This window comes from Vanellus vanellus (assembly GCF_965231255.1).
Source record: "Vanellus vanellus genome assembly, chromosome: Z".
In the NCBI taxonomy this organism is placed as follows: domain Eukaryota; kingdom Metazoa; phylum Chordata; class Aves; order Charadriiformes; family Charadriidae; genus Vanellus; species Vanellus vanellus.
In genome coordinates, this window is record NC_138908.1 from 11,007,058 (window position 1) to 11,027,899 (window position 20,842).

Sequence of the window (20,842 nt, forward strand, 5' to 3'; positions counted from 1 at the left end):
TAAAAGTTAAATACCAAGTCAGGTAAATGTTAGTATCTTCTCGTAGTTTGGACTGTGTCAGTTTTACAAAAAATAAAGTTTAAATATAAAATATCAAATTCAAGCAGAAAACATTTGAAAACAGTGGGACTGTTTGAAGAGGTAGTGCACAAAAAGAAAAAAAATGAAACTGTCTCTTATCATTTTATCGCATGCCTTTTTTGTGCAGAGCGTGGCAAGGCAGAAGTTTTCCATCTGGAGATTATCGCTTTGCTTTCCTCCTTGTTTACATCAAGATGAAAAGTATCATCTCACTGGACTCTTTGCTGATGATAAATATAGGAAGCCATGGACTAGAAGTAGGTTATATAGTCCTTAGGTTTTAGTTTAAATTTACTGTGGATTAAAGGAAAACTTCTGTTTGTGCAGAATACGGTAAGTCTGGTAAAAAGAAAATTATTTCCGGAAGTATCAGTATGTCAGTTCATATAGCTCTTAAAGGTAGAATGTGTTCATTGCCTAAGTAGAAACAAATGGGTAATGGATATTCTTTTGTGTATGGCATGATAAATGATGTTGATATTTGATTAGTTTGTAGAGATCTCTGGAAAACTTTCTGTCTGGACATGTGGTTATGGAAGAAAAGCAATGATCAGAGATAAGTGAAATACTAAATCTGATTAGTTGGGAGATGTTTGAAAAATATTGCTGAGGTTTTGAGATGCAGAAAAAAAATGGTGATTTCCAAGTGTAGAGGTGAAAATACATATAAAAGTATTTGCATCTTTCTGGTGTGTTTGCATTTACTTTTGCTAATAGAAACTAAAAGCATTGTTTCTTCTGTACATCCTGTGTAAGGTTTGGTTAGCTTCTGTGATGGTTTGATCAATACATAAAAGTGAACATTAATTGTAATATTTTCTGTGTGATTCTTTTTCTCTTTTTTTGTCTCAGTTACTTCGGCACAGAATATGATCGCTATTTCGGTATTGGATCAATGGACAAAAAGTTTACCTGTGGAGGATTTCCTGGAAAAGTCAGTAACCTTAAGTTGAAAACATATATGATTCCTTATATATGATTCATATACTTTGTGAAACATAAACTAATGATGATAACAGAATATGGAGAAGTTTTCTGACAGTAGCAAGTGTACAGGGGGCTGTAGCTGTGCACTGTAGCAAACAGCTTAAAGATGACTTTTTCACTAATAGTATTGTGATTTTATGCAGTTCTCTGCTTCTTTATCTCATTTTTGTAATCGTTGTGTAATCTATTTGTGACATTGGAGAAGGTCTCTGAAATCAGTGCATGAACATGAAAATAAACCATGAAGATATTTTTCCCTCATCCCTCTCTAAGACAATTCTCTCTCATAACTGTAGAAGAAGCTATTTGCAGAATGGTATTTATGAAACTTTGAAAAGGTTTAAAAGGCAGCTATAAAAAGTCAAGCTTGCATTATAGCAATTGAAGATAGACATATTTATTTTAAAATTATATGTATAAAGTCAAAATATATCAGATGAACTCTGAAGTAGAGTTAATTTTAAAACCAGGTTTGTGACACAGTCTTTACAACATACATAAGACATGAAAGAAAACCAGTAAATTGCATGTATTTTTGCCCTCAAACAACTGTCAGTGTGAAAGAATTAGAGAAATTACATTTTTGGTTTTACAGGCCAATTTAAAATCTATGTTGTCTTCAAAACTGTGTAAAAAAATGGTTGTGGAGAAAAATTACAGTTGCAGAATTAAGTAATCATGTACAGAAAATGCCAGCACCAGGTTTGCCAGTACCTTACAGTGGCACTCTTCTGTGATTTTACTATGATACAGTCTTTAATAGCATTGCTACGTACTATTTTTTTCGGCATAATCCTCTGCTCATTCATGGTACAGAAATGGTCGTGCTTATAGAGTAGATCAGGGGTGTGCAATGAATAATGTGGCTATCTGTGAAATTCTGCCTCTGTTGTAGAAATGGAGAGGTGCTTTTCCTGTCGAAGTGGTACTGCATGAAAAGGAAGTGAATAGCTTTTCAAAAACATAGTTACTGCAGGAGAAGAAAACAAGAATAGAAGACAGATAATGGGAGGTTTTCTGGAAAAAAATATCTTTACCTTAATTTAAAAGGACAGTTAACTCTCTTGGTGTTCTGCTGTGTAATTCTTTGATCATTAGGTAATAATAGAATCATAGAATCTTAGAATGGTTTAGGTTGGAAGGGACCTCAAAGATCATCTAGTTCCAGCCCCTGCTATGGTCAGATGCAGCCCAGGATGCAGTTGGCTTTCTGGGCTGTGAGGGCACACTGCCATCTCATGTTGAGCAGCTCATCCACCAACAACCCCCAAGTCCTTCTCCTCAGGGCTGCTCTCAAACCTTTTGCTACTCAGTCTGTATTTGTTCTTGACCTGACCCACGTGCAGGACCTTGCACTTGGCCTTGTTGAATTGAGGTTGGCACAGGCCCACCTCTCCAGCCTGTCCAGGTCCCTCTGGATGGCGTCCTTTCCCTCCAGCTTGTCGAGCGCACCACACAGCCTGGTGTCATTGGCAAACTTGCTGACAGCTTGTCTATCGTAATAGACTCTGCAGAGTTTGTGTTTTCCTAGTATTATGTAATTCCTGGATCTTGGTTAAGGAAGTTGAATGCTACCTGGGGAACTGATCCTGGTTTTGGCTTTGTCAAAACTCCTGTGTGATTTTGAGCAAGTCATTTGAACCAAAAACTCTGCAGTTATCCACTGAATGTGCTCCTCTGATTTTCTGGCCAACCTAGAGAAGATGAGTGCTCACAGCTGAAGTTGGTTGGAGAGTGCTAATGCTTTAACACGAAATACTCTGAATACTTTGAAAGACCAGCGGTTTGATGTGTTAAATTGGCACCCAGCATGAGTATCTTGGGTTTGTTCAATAGAATGTAGGTTACAATATTACCATTTTTATGGGAGTCTTGTGAATGTTAATGAGTTCATTTTCTGTTTTTCTTGCAATGCTATTAGAAATATCCAAGATAGTATATTTGTGTTCAACCTAGGTTTTGTTAAATGGCCTTCAGCCATATGCTCAACAGTGAAGATAATAGCATTGAACATTTTCATTACTCAGTCAACTGGAAGATATGAAAACAAAATTGTTTATGATCACAGCTTTACCAAACACAATACCCAGTAGGGTATAACATAGTGTTAGTTTTTAAACAGGGTCAAAGTTCTGTTAAAACTTTTCTGACATTTCAATGACTTCCTTTGTAACTTTCAACATTATTTTGATAGGGATTTTTAATACAACTTCCCCTTCTCTTTTTTGAAAAAGAGAAAAACCCAACAAATAACTGGAAAATGTTCTCAGGTTTGGTTCGTTGGATCTAGTCTTTACCTTCTGAACACAATAGCGAGATAAATATCTTATAAGGCTTTGTAGCAGAATTGAGTGGGTTTCCTTGTGATGCTTGCATTCCACTCTTGGGTTGATGGGAAATACACTCCCCAGGCTAACAGCCTTTCTCCTCTTGTAATTTCATGTCTCTCTAGGGTTCAGATAACTAACAGATGTTGATAGTGGCTAACTTTTACCTGTATAGGCCCTCTTTTGCATCTGGTCCTTAGGCTTGTGACACCAAGTGAAGAAATGTCTGAGTACTTTTAAAAGTTTGGACCTGAAGCCCTAGCTCACCCCTAACATTTGAGTTATAAAGAATGCACATTATGTGAAAGTTGGGCTGATTTTAACTGATGAATATTAAAAAAATGGAAAAGTAAAAAAAAAAATAATTTTAAGAAAAGAACTGTTTTGCACAGGTGCAGAAATTTTATTGTGTTATAGAAATAGCAAAATCAAAGTTAAAAAAATGTACTTGGTTGTTTAGGATGCCAAAACCAACCTGGAAATGGTATTTTGGAGAGACTTGCATTTGAATAGCTTAACTGGGGTTGGACTAGATCACCTCCTGAGGTGCCTTCCAACCTCAGCCATTTTGTGGTTCTGTGATCTTGTGAACTGGAAGCATTTGATTATATTTTCAGGTTTTGATTCAGTTCAGCATCTATCAGTGTAACCAGTACACCACTGCCTTTTTAAAGAAAACTATATAGATTTTGAAATTTTATGACAAATATGTAATTATAAAATGAATTCTATCTGAAATGATTCTGCCTTATAATGAGCTTGAACTATAGGTTTAGATTAATGCCGAAAGCTGCACTGAAGAACAATTGAAATTACATTCTGCATCTTCAGAAAAAAATAAGACTATTATATGTGATGTAATACATCTTTGCACCTTTGGTGGGTGATAAATGTAACAACAATGCTGCAGAACCCATTCAAAGATATCACCCAAGACATTTTTCTAGACTAATAACAGTAACAGGAAAAGAAATTCCTGAAGAAGTTGTTAGAAATGCACAGTATGGTTTAGATATCAACACTGACCAATTAAAGAATCAGTTAGATGCCATCTCAAGGGATACTAAATGCCAAAAATGAAGAAGTTTTATTAGACCAAACAGCATTTACTTTTACCATTTTTTTTAGCACTTAAGTTAGTCATAATACCTATATAAAATGAGGAAGTCAGTGCATGTATTAGATTCCAGTTACAGAAAATTTGAGATTATTTCAATTAATCTATTTTAAAATGAAGTGGGCTCAATCTGTGTACCAGTGAAAAATAATTGGAGCGAGACTAGGAAATAAGGAGCAAAGAATTAAACTTAGGAGGAAAGGATGTGTTTGTGGGTGAGGAGAGGACACCTGGCAGGAAAAGAGATAAGGAAGTGAGTTTATAATTCCTAGAAACTGCCAAATAACTTAATTGGATAAACCCCCTTATTAGCTTTAGTATGTTCACCTAATTGTCATGCTTATTTTGATGATGGGATGCAACTGTCCATATTTCAAAGACACTGCTGAAAGTTTTACTTCATATTGTAAAGATCTAATTGAAGCTAAATACATTAATTCTAATGTAGTGCCTTCTCTATTCAAAACACTGTACAGGCATAGCTATATGACTTGAACACATGTTTCCATACTTAGAACAGTCTGTCATTTAAACTATTTACCATTTTCCAGAGCAGCCTTATTCAGGGCTTGACTCTGGAAAAGGCTGGCCCATGCAGTCTCAAATCAGCAACTCAGTCATGATCTTTCTATAAAACTATAGGGAAACCCATTGATTTCAGTGAAGTTTACCCACTTGTAACTCGGCTTAGTGTTCTAAGGTTTGTGGATGTTCAAAGGCTTATGCCATGTTAAATTTTGGACATTAATTGTTATTAATATTGCATAGTTATTGCTTGTGAACTATACTACTTGTAGTTTCAAAATTAACTCTTCAGCTATACTGTGTAAAATAGTTGGGTTTTTTTTAAGATGTGTAGTAGAGATTCCTCACTATTGCTGCCTAAACATGGAGGTCTATACTGAAATTCAGAGGTGCACTCATATACTGATTATGCTTATGAGATTTACTTCCAGATGGCTAGCAAATAGCAAGATTGTGTGATGCGAAGGATGAATAAAAAACTGAATAAATCAATAGGATGCACAGTTGAGAAATCAATTGTCTGAACTTAGAATATTAATTTCAATAATTATAGATGAGCAAAAAATTTGGGTTCCTCAGAAATGACAGCACTCATCAGTCCGAGTCAGTCTATTGTTCTAGTCAATTGATGTGGATAACATAACATTAACATGACCCTATTTTAATTAACAATTACAAATATTTTGTTCAGATGCATAATTAGCTCAGGACTATGATTTTTTTTTTTTTATGTAGTCAAATGATTTTGCTATTTATTTGGCAAGCAGTTTTTTTTCTGACAAATAATAGTAGTATTGAGATTAGTATGAAAAGTGACAGGAAAGTGAAGTGGTTTTGTTTCTTCATTTATCCTGTCTTTTCCCTATTGCAGTTACTGCTGTATTTGCAATTTCTGTATGATTTTTGAAACAAGACTATACATTTAACCCAGCAGCAAATTTTTGTCATAAATGTTATGACACCAATAGATTTGATGCTTTTTTCCAACCATTATCCTCTTGTTCAGTTTAATGTTGGGGGTAAACTTAAAGGGCTTTTTGTTGGGGAAGAATTAAACATGTGATTTAACCATGGATCTAATGAATAGTAATAACAACTCTGTAATTTCTGATTTTCTTCAGTGAATACAGTGATTATCAAAGTTCTTAGAGTATCTGTTTGAGTGACGTTGATTCACTGAGGAGTCAGGGAAGTTATGACAGTGCTTTTACAATAGGTTAAATATCAGATACTGTTTTTTCCTGCTTTTTAGGAAACCTGTCTCTTCTGTAGAGTTCCATATTAATAATGAATTAACAGAAGTTATTCCAAGTTCAAATCCCTGCTCTCAAACTGACATAGAAGGATCTTTTTTACTTATGATTAATGTTTCTACAGAAGAATCCACCGAAGACAAATATTTGAAGACTAACTATGCCACTGAATTTAAAGAACCATGGCTAGGTAAAGTGTTTAATTCACTGTTTTCTAACTTTTTATGGACTCAGCTTGTTAACTTCCATAATTTTTTTGTGCATGATCCATAGACATTAAGAGATCATTTGGGTGATCACAGCCTTTGCAATTGCAGATGTTGTAACCATTTAAGAGAGATTTATACCCTGGAGAAACAGGGGTTGTCTTAACAGTTCAAGATAGGCGCAAGCCAAAAGAAGTGTTAGGCTGATCAAATATATGGCAGAAGGTGACAGAAAGTATCACAATAAGTAGTTCTTATTGATCAATATGCTAATGATCCTTTGTACCTCTGTAAGATTAGATCCATGTGGCATGTTCTTTTACCATGTCAAGGAGGGAAAGAAGGAAGCTGTTTCTGCTTTGTTGCTGGGATGAAGGTAGTTCAAATTGGGTAGTTCCTATGTGTTTTCTGAAATTTTATGATTAGTAGCGCCCTAACAGGTATAATGAATTCTGATCACAGAAGGCAAAACGAGAAAGTGTTTGATTCAACAGTGTTACAATTTATTATTCTGAACTAGTAGGTTTATTTTTTGAACACATTTCTTTTTTTTATCTGTCAATTATATTACTTCAGAAAAGGAAAGCAGTGTAATCATTTACTAAGAGCTTTTTTCCACAGTCATACATAGGAGGCAAATGGTTCTTGATACAGTATTGTACAAGATAACATTTACTAGGAACATAGTATCAACAATGCAAGTGTATTACAGTTAATAATTGAAAGACAGTATCTTGATTGATCTGATTAAGTAAATCCTGATTTTTTCAAAGTTAGATTGCATACAGGAGAAATTTTCAATAACTAATAAAGCTCTCTATATTGTGTAGTTACAAAGAGAATAAAAATAATGCAGATGTTTTCCTATGTCTTAGGAACAATCAAGAGAGCTAAACTTCCATGGACAGGACTCTCTGAAAGAAAAAAATATATACATTTCATTTAAAAATTTGTATTTTTTGAAGTTACAGATTATTATTGTGCTTAAACAAACATAAATGGGCAAGCTAAAGGGACCGGATATTTTTTTTATTCTGGACAATGGTTTATTGAATTAGCAGATCAATAATTATGTTTCAGTGTAACTGATGTGTTACTGCCAAGCCTTTGTCTAACTTTCTGTTTGTGTTAAAGAAGGAAATGTTAGGAAAAGTCTGTTGACTTTTGAGGGAAGCATTAATTCTAACAGTTTTAAAAGCTGCTATTCTGAAAGATTTGCAAGCTATTTTGTGTCATTGAGAACCTACTAATTAATGCCAGCTAGTCTCCTAACAGCTCAAAACTGACTAGGTTTCACTAAAGGCATGAAGATACATACAGAGAGTGCGAAAACATGGAAATTTGCTGATAGATAAAAATTATTAGAAGTGGAATATTATGGGTGATGTAATTATCTAACCTGTACGGAGAAAAAAAAAAAAAGAACGAACATGATATAAGATTTGGAATTATCATTTAAAATATTTTTTCCAATAGAGGAAGGTTATATTTGAATTCTAAATAGCTTGTTTTGTTACTATGGGAGGTTTTTTTCTACCAGCTTGTACATAAAAGGACCTGGGGGTGTTGGTGGACAGCCGGCTGAGCATGAGCCAGCAGTGTGCCCAGGCAGCCAAGAAGGCCAACACCATCCTGGCCTGCATCAGGAATAGTGTGGTGAGCCGGACTAGGGAAGTAATCATCCCCCTGTACTCGGCACTGGTGAGGCCTCACCTCAAGTACTGTGTTCAGTTTTGGGCCCCTCACTACAAGAAGGACATTGAGGTGTTGGAGCGTGTCCAGAGAAGGGCTACAAAGCTGGTGAAGGGTCTGGAGGACAAACCTTATGAGGAACGACTGAGGGATCTGGGGTTGTTTAGCCTGGAGAAGAGGAGGCTGAGGGGAGACCTTATCACCCTCTACAACTACCTGAAAGGAGGTTTTAGAGAGATGGGAGCTGACCTCTTCTCCCTGGCGACAAGTGATAGGACGAGAGGAAACGGGTTCAAGTTATGTCAGGGCAGGTTTAGATTGGATATTAGGAAGCATTTTTTCACTGAAAGGGTTATTAAACATTGGAATAGGCTGCCCAGAGAGGTGGTGGATTCACCATCCCTGGAGGTGTTTAAGAAAAGGGTAGATGAGGTGCTTAGGGACATGGTTTAGGAGTGGTGGTGTTTTTATCAGGGTAGGTTAATGGTTGGACTTGATGATCTTAAAGGTCCCTTCCAACCTCACTGATTCTATGATTCTATGATTCTATGATTCTATATTAAAATGTTTTATGGTTATTTCTGTTAATCTAACCCTGCTCTTCCTTTCAGAGAACAAAATCAATTTCTTCAGCTATTTCACTTTTTGAAGTATAGTATAAGAAATAATGCATATAATACTTACTAAGAGCTGAAGTATTTAAAGATTCTTGTTTAAAGCAAAAATGTTTCCAATAAGATTGTGAAGTTTAGTGTAATAGGTTATGCACACATTTAAAATGTAGCTAGTGAATTATTCCTGGACTATAACAGTGGAAAACTGTAAGAAAGTTAAAACCTGTGAAATATGAAGCACATTGAATGGAAAGGCTAGAAACTTATTTTCAGTCAGTAACTGTAGAGTTCTAGTCTTCTTCCCAATTACATTAGATTTATATCAGATTACAAACCAGTTTTTAATATTTAGCGTGCTTTTAATACCCTTTCTGTTTTGCATAGGCTGTCTGTTATGAGAAAGAGATCACAGTGGAATGACAACCATCTTTGTATACCAATAAGCTGAAGAGCACTAACTTTACACTAGCACATGATAGCGCTGGCAGCGAAACCCCCATTCAAACATGAACTGAATATTTGCTCCCAGATTGATAAAGTACTTGAGCACCTGTTTAAACCTATTGAAGTTCTTTTCTTAAGTGCTTTGATGATCAGAAATTACTGAATTGAAGAAAGTGATGACACTGCATTTAAGTTACAATTTTGAAAAATAAGCATATTAAAAATGTGGAACTGCACTTCCTGAAATCACAAAGTGACAACACAGTTCAGTTTTGTATGGATTTCAAACACCAGCATTTGTGAATTTTGAACTCTACCTATTGCTCCAGTTGCAAAATCCTGTATTAGGAAAGTAGTTGGGTATGTGATTGCATCTGTTCCACTTCAGGAACGCACTTCAGTAAATGCATAAATACATTCTTGCTTAGGCAGGCTTTCCTGAGGTGGAGAGTAGGAAGTTAAAATGTGTAAAAATTAACAAGGAAATGCACTAATTAAAATATTTGAATCACATTAGAATAATGAGATTAATTGAAAAACACTCCTTTTTTCATACACTTTAATTACTAGAGCCACTTACGATAAAAGATACAATAAAAATGAATATAATAAAAAATAGTTAGGAGTATAGCTAAATTGGGATAATAAATGCAAATCAAGGGCAAAGTTGTGCCTCATTTGACTGTTGTTAGCATGAGGATATTAGGAGTTATCCTGCTTTATTTGAATTAACAAAAATTAAGAGAGAAATTTGAGGACAGCATGATCAAGTTTATGTCATTGAAGCAGTTTTTATTTTTGGATTGATTTTAGTAACTAATTTTGCAACCACTATTTGCCTGAATATTAAGGTGCTTCCTCCTTTGTCTTCCTGGTTACCTGATGGAAGAAGAACAGATCAAGGATTTTGTAAATTGTATCAGAAAATTAAGCCAATTTTTTTATTGGAGGTACTTTAAGCTTTGTAGGCTACTGGAAGATTTATTAGCCTCTCCTGAACTGTTCATCTCATTAAACAAAGACGTTTTATAACCAGGCATTTATTTTTTAATTAATTTCTTTATGGGCATCTGTTTGTGTTAGCAGTGTAAAACAGTTTGGGGGGGAACATAATCAGTATCTATCATTTCCAGCCACTAGGAAGGAAAAGAAGGTTACTGCAGATAGGGAATCATCCAGGGAGTGAAAGGGGGATATGGAAATGAGGAGGCTTCTATGTTGGTAAAAAATAAGTAAGAAGAACAAAGAACTCCCTTTTCCCTTCTGTATGTATTATATATGTATAATATGTGTGTGTATATATGTGTGTATTATGTTGGAAATATAAAGTATTGCATCAAATACTGCATCAGTTCTGTCTCATGGAGAGTAGAAGTCCAAATTCAAAAGAAATTAGTGTCCATAATGACATCTTTCTTGAAATCATAATAATTTGTAACCTATATTTTTTGACTGCTTGTTTTGTAAATACATTTTTGTTGCTTCAGAATTAGAAAATTGCATTTAGGTTTAGATGTGTATGGAGAGACTGCCTTATGTCTACATTAAAAATTGCACTGAACTAAGTTTCTTTATCATACTTTACAATGCAAACAAGGGAATGAAAAGAAAGTACCTTATCTTTTTTAAAAGTGTTATATAAGACAAAAGAAAAAGCAAAAGAAAACCAAAGCTTATCACATGAACCATTGGAAGTCTAGACTTTGTTGCATTTAAAGCTTAAAAATCCTAAAATATTTAAAGTAAAAAGTGGTTATTGTTTTGCTGAAATTTATAGCATCCCAACAGTTGCTCAAAAATTCTCTTTATTCTGATAATTCTTATTATGTTTATTTTGTTTGTTAATATATTTTTTCTTATTTTTCTTCAGATTTATATATGGAAGAGGAATTTGTTTTTATTGATAATCTTGAAAGTTTTCGTAAAAAACTGCCCACTTCATCTGTACTTCTGAGCAGACTACATTTTTTTCTAGTGAAAGATCCCCTTTTAGATGCTGAAGGACAGAATTTAACAGAGGAGAACATTTTCAGGTATCTACAAATTGTTGTATAATATTAAACATAAATAACAGTCTGTGTGTAATGCCATTACCATTTTAACATCTTCTGTTGAATGTTAACTTTTTAACTAATTTATATTTGCAACAGATAAAGACTTCAGCTTTTCTTGTTATTTATGAAAAAAAATGAGTAGGATGAAATTTATATGCATTATTTAAGAAAATGGGATAAATGAAATTATGTCTTTTTTGCATTCTATAAGTGTGAAAGGTGCTCAGGATGTTAGTTTCGGAATACTGAAAAAATGCCTATCTTTAAGGTACCTGGTCCTCCCTCATACTGACTAATTCCCTATCAGTAAAATGCCACTAAATTTAGTTGAGCCATGATTTTACACATTCTCCTTTTTCTCTCCTCTCAGTCATGCTGTCATTAAATCCATGCTCTTACCCTACTGAATTGTATTTCTTCAAGTTCAAATATTAATTATTATTATGTTCTTCTCCACTTTCATATTGCTTGGTTGATTGAATTTAATTGCATTATGTCTTATGTCAGGAACTTGAACAAACTGGTACATTAAAACAGGTATGTAAGTTATATTCAGAATGTGCCTCATAGCTTGTAAATATATTCATCTGTATACATACATTCATTAAGTCTGGCTAAATTTTGCGCTGGTTTACTCCTTGTCTGGATGACTTGTATAGCTTCCTTTGCACTTGATAGCATTTCATGGTTCACAGGCAAGGCAAAACATATTTTAACTGATTTAACTGTACCTATATAGTAAGATAACAAGGAGGAGTGGAGTTGTTTGCCTGTTTTTTCAAACATAAGCCTTGGTCTTGCAGTGAGTCTTGGACATAAGATTATGTGCATATGTGAGTAGTGTAAATGCCAGCGAAGAGAACATAATTCACATTCTGCAATAACTTTCTGAAACACCAGTCACACACAAAAAAAAAAATATACTAGTTTGAACCTTTACAGAAATAGCTCTGACCTGCTGAACCACAGTTTAGCAGCAAAGCCACCGGCCTTCTCAAGATGGGAGTCCAAATCTCCTAGTGGAGCACACAGAGCATTTAGACAAAGAGATACAACTAGACAGACGCCTAATTAAGATAAAATTCAGTGAGCACCCCAAGGCTAGATGTGGAGCAAAACTCTTCAGACTAAAGTATTCCTCCAGGAAAATAGTGGTTTCAGGGACCGATGAGGAAGCTATCCCCCTAAAAAGTCATGGATTTAGTGCCTGTAATGGCCACGAGTGGCAAGCCTGAGGAAAGGTTTTCATTCTACTTGATAAATCTTCATCCCAGTTCTGCTTGTATCCTTGCTTTGCCAGACAAGTAGTAGCCTCACTCCTGAGTTTTACGTCTTGGCATTTTAAAAGTTTGTCAGTTAAACCAGGCAGCATACTTTTAGTTTTCATTTTAATTAATAGTGAGCACACTCTGCCTTCTTTGCTGCTGAATCAGTCCTGGAGATGGAAATGAAAGATGACAAAAGATAAATAATGTCAACTTTATAGGTTAGAGAAATTTTGTATATAGCAGAAAAAATTGGCATCATAAGAAAATTAGGTCTGCAGCTTTTGCAGAAAGCATTTTTACATGACAGGACTTATGTGTTGAGATGATGAACAATTTTAATATGGTCTTTTTTCTGTAAATTTTTTATGGCAGATCCCGATATTATGTGGTTCTACTGTGCAAATGATGTACTATTTCTTGAAGAATAATTTCAGTTAATTACACAGATTGGTACAGCATCCCTTGGAATTGCTTTTTTAGAAAAGCATGGATTTAGAAGAAAACAACTTTTGCCACATATATGGCTATCAAAGCTACTGCTAAGACTTTCAGTCTTGGATATGAAGTAATACAAAGAAGTCACTTCCTTTATTTTATGATCTTTTAAAGGGAATGTTTGACTTTCCAAAATGAAATGAAGATGGAAGAGAGTAAAAAAGAATTGCAGGGGATTAAAGAGAACTTCTGTACCATATCTGTAAAAGATGAAGAGGTATCATCATGTTGTTTCTTACTGAATATTATATTAGTGATTGCTTTGTGTTCATCTGCAAGTCATTTTACTGAATTCTTTTCATACTTGCCAAATATTTGTAGTCTCATATTTCCAAGATTATAAAACACTGGTATTTTTTGTGGTTTTTTAATTCTTGGATGGTGTTTTGGGGAATCTCCGCTCTCATCATCTGTTTCTCCTGGGACCTATGTGTTGGCAGTTTTATGTAGGTACTGTTACACTAAGAATAAAAACGAACCAGAACAGGAAGCCATGATGTGTGCATGGGAAAGGGAAAGTGCCAAGACATGTACTGGGATTTGGAGGGCCAGCGTGGCTTCTTTTTTTAAAAGAAGTAAAATATAGTTTTTGCCCCATTTTTCGAAATTCTAAAAAATGAAATAATGAGGATTGTACTTAATTGGGAACTGTAAGTTCAGATCTGCTCTGTATACTCCACTGACTCAATTTGAAATACTGTAACACTATATTTTTTCTCTGTATTGAGCAAAGCTTTGCTTATGCTGTGTAAATGTCATATGACTTCTTTCTTAAAAGCTCTTTGATTGGTTTAGAATTAAGCTGTTTCAAGATTTTGAAAAAGCTTTGACTGTACAGTAACATCAAAGGAAATTTACTTACCATTCTGTTGTGATTAATATTTTTCAGTATTTCATGTTGTCTATTGAGTTAGAATTCTGCAAACCCAGCAATGGCAGATCAGATTCTGTTAAGATTCCATCATACTTGGAACTGAAAGAGTTGTTAAATTTAGCTCCAGAAGCTATGGCTGATGAAGACATATGCAAAGACATGATCAAAGAAGGTGAGGATTGGTTTTCTTAAATGCATGACCTAATTTTCTTTTCGTTTGTACATATTTAACACAATCTAGCTCTTTTATATTCAGCTCACTTACGAATTACATCACAGCCTATCAAACAAGAATTTCTCTGTATGAGACTACAAACTGTGCTATACCCAGATTTCTGAGTATTAGAAATGTCTCCTCAAGTAGCCAAGGGGAAGTAAACTATTTGCCACTTGGTTCAATATATGGTTGTGTTATAATCTCAGAAACAAATGTAATATGAGCCATGATTCATGATATCCAGGCTACCATCAATATAATAATTTAGTGTTTTCTTATCTGTAATTAAATTTACTTGCAGAGACATCTTTAAGAGGAATTTATGCAGTGCAGTCATACCTTAAAAATTGCTTGTATTACATTGTAATTGCAAACATGAAAGCAGATTTCTGTGAAAAAAAGGGTTACAGAATCACAGAATGGTCAGGGTTGGAAGGGACCTCTGGAGATCATCTAGTCCAAACCCCTCACCAGAGCAGGGTCACCTACAGCAAGTTGCACAGGACAGCCTCCAGGTGGGTTTTGAACATCTCCAGAGTGGGAGACTCCACCACCTCTCTGGGCAGCCTGTTCCACTGCTCTGCCACCCTCAAAGGAAACAAGTTCCTCCTCATGTTAAGATGGAACTTCCTATATTGAAGTTTGTGCCTGTTACCTCTTGTCCTATCACTGGGCACCACTGAAAAAAGACTGTTCCCGTCCCCCTGGCACTCTCCCTTTAAGTATTTATAAGCATTAATAAGATCCCCCTCAGTCTTCGTTTCTCTAGACTAAAAAGACCCAAGTCCCTCAGTCTTTCCTCATAAGAGAGATGTTCTAATCCCCTAATCATCTTCGTAGCTCTTTGCAGGACGGTCTCCAGCAGTTCCCTTCTTGAACTGGGGAGCCCAGAACTGGACACAGTATTTCAGATGCAGCCTCACCAGGGCAGAGTAGAGGGGAAGGATTACCTCCCTCAGCCTGCTGGCCACTCTCTTCTTGATGCACCTCAGGATGCCATTGGCCTTCTTGGCCACCAGAGCGCATTCCTGGTTCATGGTCATCCTGTTGTCCACCAGGACTCCCAGGTCCCTTTCCACAGAGCTGCTCTACAGGAGGTCAGTCCCCAACCTGTACTGATGCATGAGTTATTCCTCCCCAGGTGCAGTACCCAACACTTGCTTTTGTTGAATTTCATTAGGTTTCTCTTTGCCCAACTCTCCAGCCTGTCCAGGTCACGATGTATGGTGGCACAGCCTTCTGGCGTGTCAGCCACTCCTCCCAGTTTTCTATCAGCAAACTCACTGATGGTACACTCTATCCCTTCATCTGAGTCATTGATGAATATATTGAACAGGACTGGACCCAGTACTGACCCCTGAGGGACACCACTTGTTACTGACCTCCGACTAGACTCTGCACCACTAACCACAACCCTCTGAGCTCTATCTGGCAGCCACTGTTCAATCCACTTCACTATCCATTCATCTAACCCACACTTCCTAAGCTTGCCTGTGAGGATGATGTGGGAGACAGTGTCGAAAGCCTTGCTGAAGTCAAGGTAGACAACATCCGCTTCCCTCCCCTTATCCACCCATCCAATCATACCATGGTAGAAGGCTATCAGATTAGTCAGACATGACTTCCCCTTGGTGAATCCATGCTTACTACTTCTGATAACCTTTTCTTCCAGACGCTTTGAGATGACACCCAGAACAAGCTGTTCCATCATCTTTCCAGGGATGGAGGTGTGGCTGGCCTGCCTGTGGTTTCACAGGTCATCCTTCTTGCCCTTTTTGAAGACTGGAGTGACATTGGCTTTCCTCCAGTCCTCAGGCACCTCACCTGTTCTCCAGGACCTTTCAAAGATGATGGAGAGCGGCTCAGCAATGACTTCCCCCAGCTCCCTCAGCACTCGTGGGTGTGTCCCATCATGCCCCATGGACTTGTGGATATCCAGTTTACCTAACTGATCTCTATCTTGCTCCTCATCAACCAAGGGGAAGTCTTGCTTTCTCCAGACTTTCTCTGTTACCTGCAAAGTGTGGGACTCCCGAGGGCTGGCCCGAACAGTGAAGACAGAAGCAAAGAAGGCATTCAGCAACTCTGCCTTCTCTGCATCATCTAGGCAGAGATGATGCAGAGATGTTCTCTGGAACATCATGCATGTGAAATATTTCCATGTATAACAGGAATATTCTAAATGACAGTAGTAATTTCTTTAAAGGAATTTAAGAAAATTATACTACAGATAAGTACAACTTTAATCACAGTTATTGGCTATTGGATTGATATCTATGGCAGTGTATTGTGTAGTTAAAAGAAGAAAATAGTGCCTGAGATTTATTTTCTTTTGATTAAAAAAAACAGTTTGCATTGGTTTTGGCAAACAAGTGAGGGAAACCACATCTTTGGTGGTCAGGAAGCAACTCAAAGAAACAAGATTCATACTTCTGAGTAGTGAGGGTGTGTGATGAATTCTGTTTTTGATAGGGCTGCAGTTTAGAGTAATCAAGTCTCTTATTGAAGATACAAGGAACAAAACTTTTAAAGTGTATATTTGGCTAAGGCTGTTTCCTATACATTCCTCTGATACATTTAGTACATCACAACCTACATACCATGTTCCAAGCTGAATGACCCAAACTCCAGTGCAGAAGTTTGCAGATTTGTACGCAGATGTCAACCTATTATTCTTTTTTGCTCTGTTTTAGTCCTTATCAGTAGCAAGAGAATCTACATGGACAAACTCCTGGTAAACTACATTTAGGCTACCTACTTGTTCCAGAAATCACATCACTGTAGTCCTAAGACCTTTGAATAGTTCAGATAGTGACTATACTATATTGTATTTTTTTCTGGCACCTTTAAGGGACACGACTGAGCACTCCAGTGATCAGCTATGGCATTTGGGATTACTAAGCATAACTGTAATTTTTCAGAACAATATATTATGGAGATTCAGTAAAAAGATTGAAAGAAAAAAATTGCTCTGACAGGAAAAAGGAAGAAATTGTTCATTTATGGCACGTTTTAAAATCTGTTTTCAGATCTTAAAGCAGAAGTTACATACAAAATAGAAATTTCCAACTACTGTCCCATACCACAAGAGGTTTGCTCCAGTAATAGCAGAAGCGTGTTGGAATTCTCTGAGTCAGGTAGGAAGATCTACATATATCAATGGATGATATTTAAAATAAATTCTTCAAGTGATTGTCTCCATATTCTGTTCTTGGGAGTACATATAGACACAAGATAAGAATGTTTGCCTTGTGTAATCTACTGCCTGCACCATAAGCAGGTAGAAATGCCATACTTCTTTCAAGAGTTTTAAAAGTTAAACACAGCCAACTTTACATGTTGCTTTTGGATGGAAGTGGTGTCTATATCTTTTGTACTTAATTAGCTTTTTAGATTTTTTTATCTAACAACTTACTTACCCAGAGAGGGCAGAGAAAAGTTAAGACTTATTGATCAGAATTGTGGAGTCAAAGAGCACAGGTTAAAGTTTGTTAGTCTTACATAATAAAGTCTTACATAAATGCTTCAAAAGAGGGTGATGGAGGACAATCCAGGGAGAAGTACTGAGTTTATGACTTCTAGAGGTTCAAAACTCCTGTGCAGACATTTTTGTTTGCAAATGGTTCATTAATGCTGTGTGATCGAGGAATAAGTCATGCAATCACCAGAGCTGTTTTCCACAGAAATAAACTGAAAGTGTTGAATATTTGCTAATGTGTGTGTTGAATCCTGGCTTCTCCTACACTGGCCTGAGGAAATCCTTTATATGTACCCACCTTTAATAGCTTGAAAACTCAGTCAGGTATGCTTGTTACAATGCATACCAATGCCAGACAGAGTAACTATCCAGTTAAAATTTCTTCAGATTTTAATTTCATGCAGAAAAGCATGTGCAAAGAGTGACATTTACAAATCGATGTGACCTACGCAGAGTGGCAATACTTGAACGAACAGGTACCTCTCATCCTAATGTATAACATATCTTGGAGAAAGTCTATCCATTATTGCACATGATTGCTACAGCTGCACTATTATACTCCAGTGCTTGTTCACTTGGTAGTTTCCCATCCAGCAGTTACTAAAATCCTCAAGAAATGTTGAGTATTCTCCAGAGCAAGATCCCTCTTCTTGTCTTAGTTTAAATATGATTTAAACTGGACTGATGGTTGTCCTCTTCAGGCTAATAGCATCACACTCCTGATATTGTATTGTAGTGGGCTTTTGGTAGAAGCAATCGTATCAGCTCAAAGTGTCTGATATAAAAGTTCAAGGCAAACACACCGTATGTTGGCCCACCAAGAGAAAGTTAAACTTAGTTTCAATCTGGAGATTATTGCCTAGTATGATTAACTGTAATCTGAATCTAGTGAGCTATCTAACTGCTTTTTACGTCTAAAGCTTACGATAAGCAGCAGGACCTTAAGTATAATAGATGTAAACAGTTGGGCACCCTCCTCCTGTATACAGTAATGACAAGTTGACTATGACCTTATCTAGGATATTGTCTTCTTCTGGAGTAGATGAGTAGTCAAACCATCTTGAATTGTTTTTGAAAGAAAGTGATGGCATTAATCGTACTGCCAGTTTGCTGGCTTAGCTATACCATTGAATCAGGCAAGAGTCAATCACTGGGGCACAGCTTCCATTTCTTTTTTTTTTCTTTTAATATATGCTCAGATCTGTAGGGTAGAGACCTGCGAACCTGTACAGACACTGCTAAGACACTGTTTGCTAATGGAAATCCCTATATCGGGTGTCAAATCTCAGCAGAGATACTCTACTGTCTTGTCCTTCTAATTAATTTTGCTGTTTTGAGTTATGAGAAGTGAAATATGTTTGCTTGAACTCAGAAAAGAAACAGTCATAAAATAATGGCATTTTCTGTAAACATTTCATTGTTTGCCTTCCTCTCCTGCTAGCTATGGGGATTGTTTATTGATAAAGGAGTGGAAGGAAAAGAGAATTCACTCAAGTCATTAATGCTGAGGAGAATAGCACCCTGAGTGTAGGCAGAGTTTAGCTAATATAGCTGGTCAAAATGTTCCAGTCTCAAAGGCAAAAATAACTAGACAAGGACTAACATGAACAGTATTGCTCAAAGAGAAAGAATTGTTCTTTTTGGATATGTCAAGAATTTTTGCCATCCTGAGATCAACTCCTGTTCTATTCAAAGAAAAGTGCTAAATTTGTTTCTCACCACAAAAAAAAAAAGTTTGTGAGCTGAATCTCACAGGCAGAAGTTCACTGAGCTTTTTTTGTTCTAAGTAAATGGGAAAGAAATTATACTGATTGGATGCCTGTTTCTTTCTTTTGTAACCACTTTTATTTCTTAATTTTACACACAGAGACACACAGACTCCACACATGCCCCTCAATGTGTACTGTACATTCTCTGGCTTTCTAACACTGTCCCTTATCCTTCCTGCTGTACAATCTGCTTGTTAGGTCAGACAAGGAGCAGCTGTAAGCAGCTGGGCGGGTGGCTGATTCATAGCCTGCCGTGTGCCAGTTGGCCAAACAATGTGTGTATGGTGATTGCAGCTGTTTACTGCCTGTTGGAATGAATAGGGAATTTGTTACAAGTGTTTTTCCGTATGGAGGTGCTTGCTTACAATTTTTCCGGCTGCTAGTTTTCATAGGACATGGAGGAACTGTGTTTTTTGTAACATCTACTTTCTCATCAAGCTTAACAAGAAATACTGTTAGAAGAATGCCAGAAAGCTGAATACCAGGGCGATCGTGTAAGCTGCCAGTTTTTATGGAATGACACCAAAATCAATGAAATTGCAAATTTCTTATTAGAATAAAAAGCAATAATCCATTAAAATGTCCACATCTAGTACGATTGGCAAAAAAAAAAGGATGTGAAAAGTGACTTGCAGGGGACTTTTAACATGCCAGGTTTGTTTATATACTGCTTTAAAAAAATGGTGCTGTAATTCATTTCAGTGGTTATCTCTAGAAACTACAATGAGTACTAATTCTGCTTGAAAGAGTAATTTTGTCTTTAAAATCCTGACTGTCTGTTTCTGAAGTTCCTGAGTCCATTCATCTGAACATTACAGCCACCACAATATTGTCTGAAGTCTCTCTCCTGTCTAATTAACCTCGTTTATGTGGGAAATATCTAAGACGGCCAACAGGGATGAACGCTTAAGATCAAAACCTCAACTATAGTACCTGCTGATTTAATCATAAAAATCATCTTACATGGGAAGAGTATGTAGCCAGAACTACAGTAGGGAATGACTAATGGAATGTCATCTACACATTATTATTCCCAAATTGTCTGGAAATTGAATGTGAAGTATTTTGGTTTTATTGCTTAAATAGTGAATAGTCCCATTAAAATATTTTGTGTTTTAATCCATAACTTCACTAGTGTAAAATTCCTAAGTATGTGTGTGTCATTCACAAGTAGCTTTGTGATTTAGAGTTTTTTATTTTTGTTTTGGGTGGGCCTTTATGCAATTTCTAGCTAAAACTGTTCCATATCTGAAAGACGAAATGGAAGTACCTTTAACTCCTCCATGCAGACAACGAAGATCATGGGTTAATTTTCTGTGCACAAGACTTCAAGAAGAACCTATTCCTCTTTCTGGTAACAGGTAATGAAAACTTTTTAGCAATAAATCCTTTTATAAATCTTCTAAATCATAAATCCTCAAAATTAGTCCAAAAATAACTA

General features: G+C 36.2%; 1 protein-coding gene across 1 annotated transcript in view; it reads left to right on the forward strand.

Annotated features, from left to right (window-relative positions):
• The first annotated feature begins 935 nt into the window (after nt 1-935).
• SHOC1 (shortage in chiasmata 1) overlaps nt 936-20,842 on the forward strand; it is a 55,239-nt gene continuing 35,332 nt past the window's right edge. The window contains exons 1-6 of the mRNA XM_082497336.1: nt 936-1,015; nt 6,290-6,480; nt 11,117-11,279; nt 13,178-13,280; nt 13,953-14,109; nt 20,633-20,762. Coding sequence (XP_082353462.1) covers nt 951-1,015; nt 6,290-6,480; nt 11,117-11,279; nt 13,178-13,280; nt 13,953-14,109; nt 20,633-20,762 — 809 coding nt within the window. The 5' untranslated portion in view covers nt 936-950. The remainder of the gene's footprint in view (nt 1,016-6,289; nt 6,481-11,116; nt 11,280-13,177; nt 13,281-13,952; nt 14,110-20,632; nt 20,763-20,842) is intronic.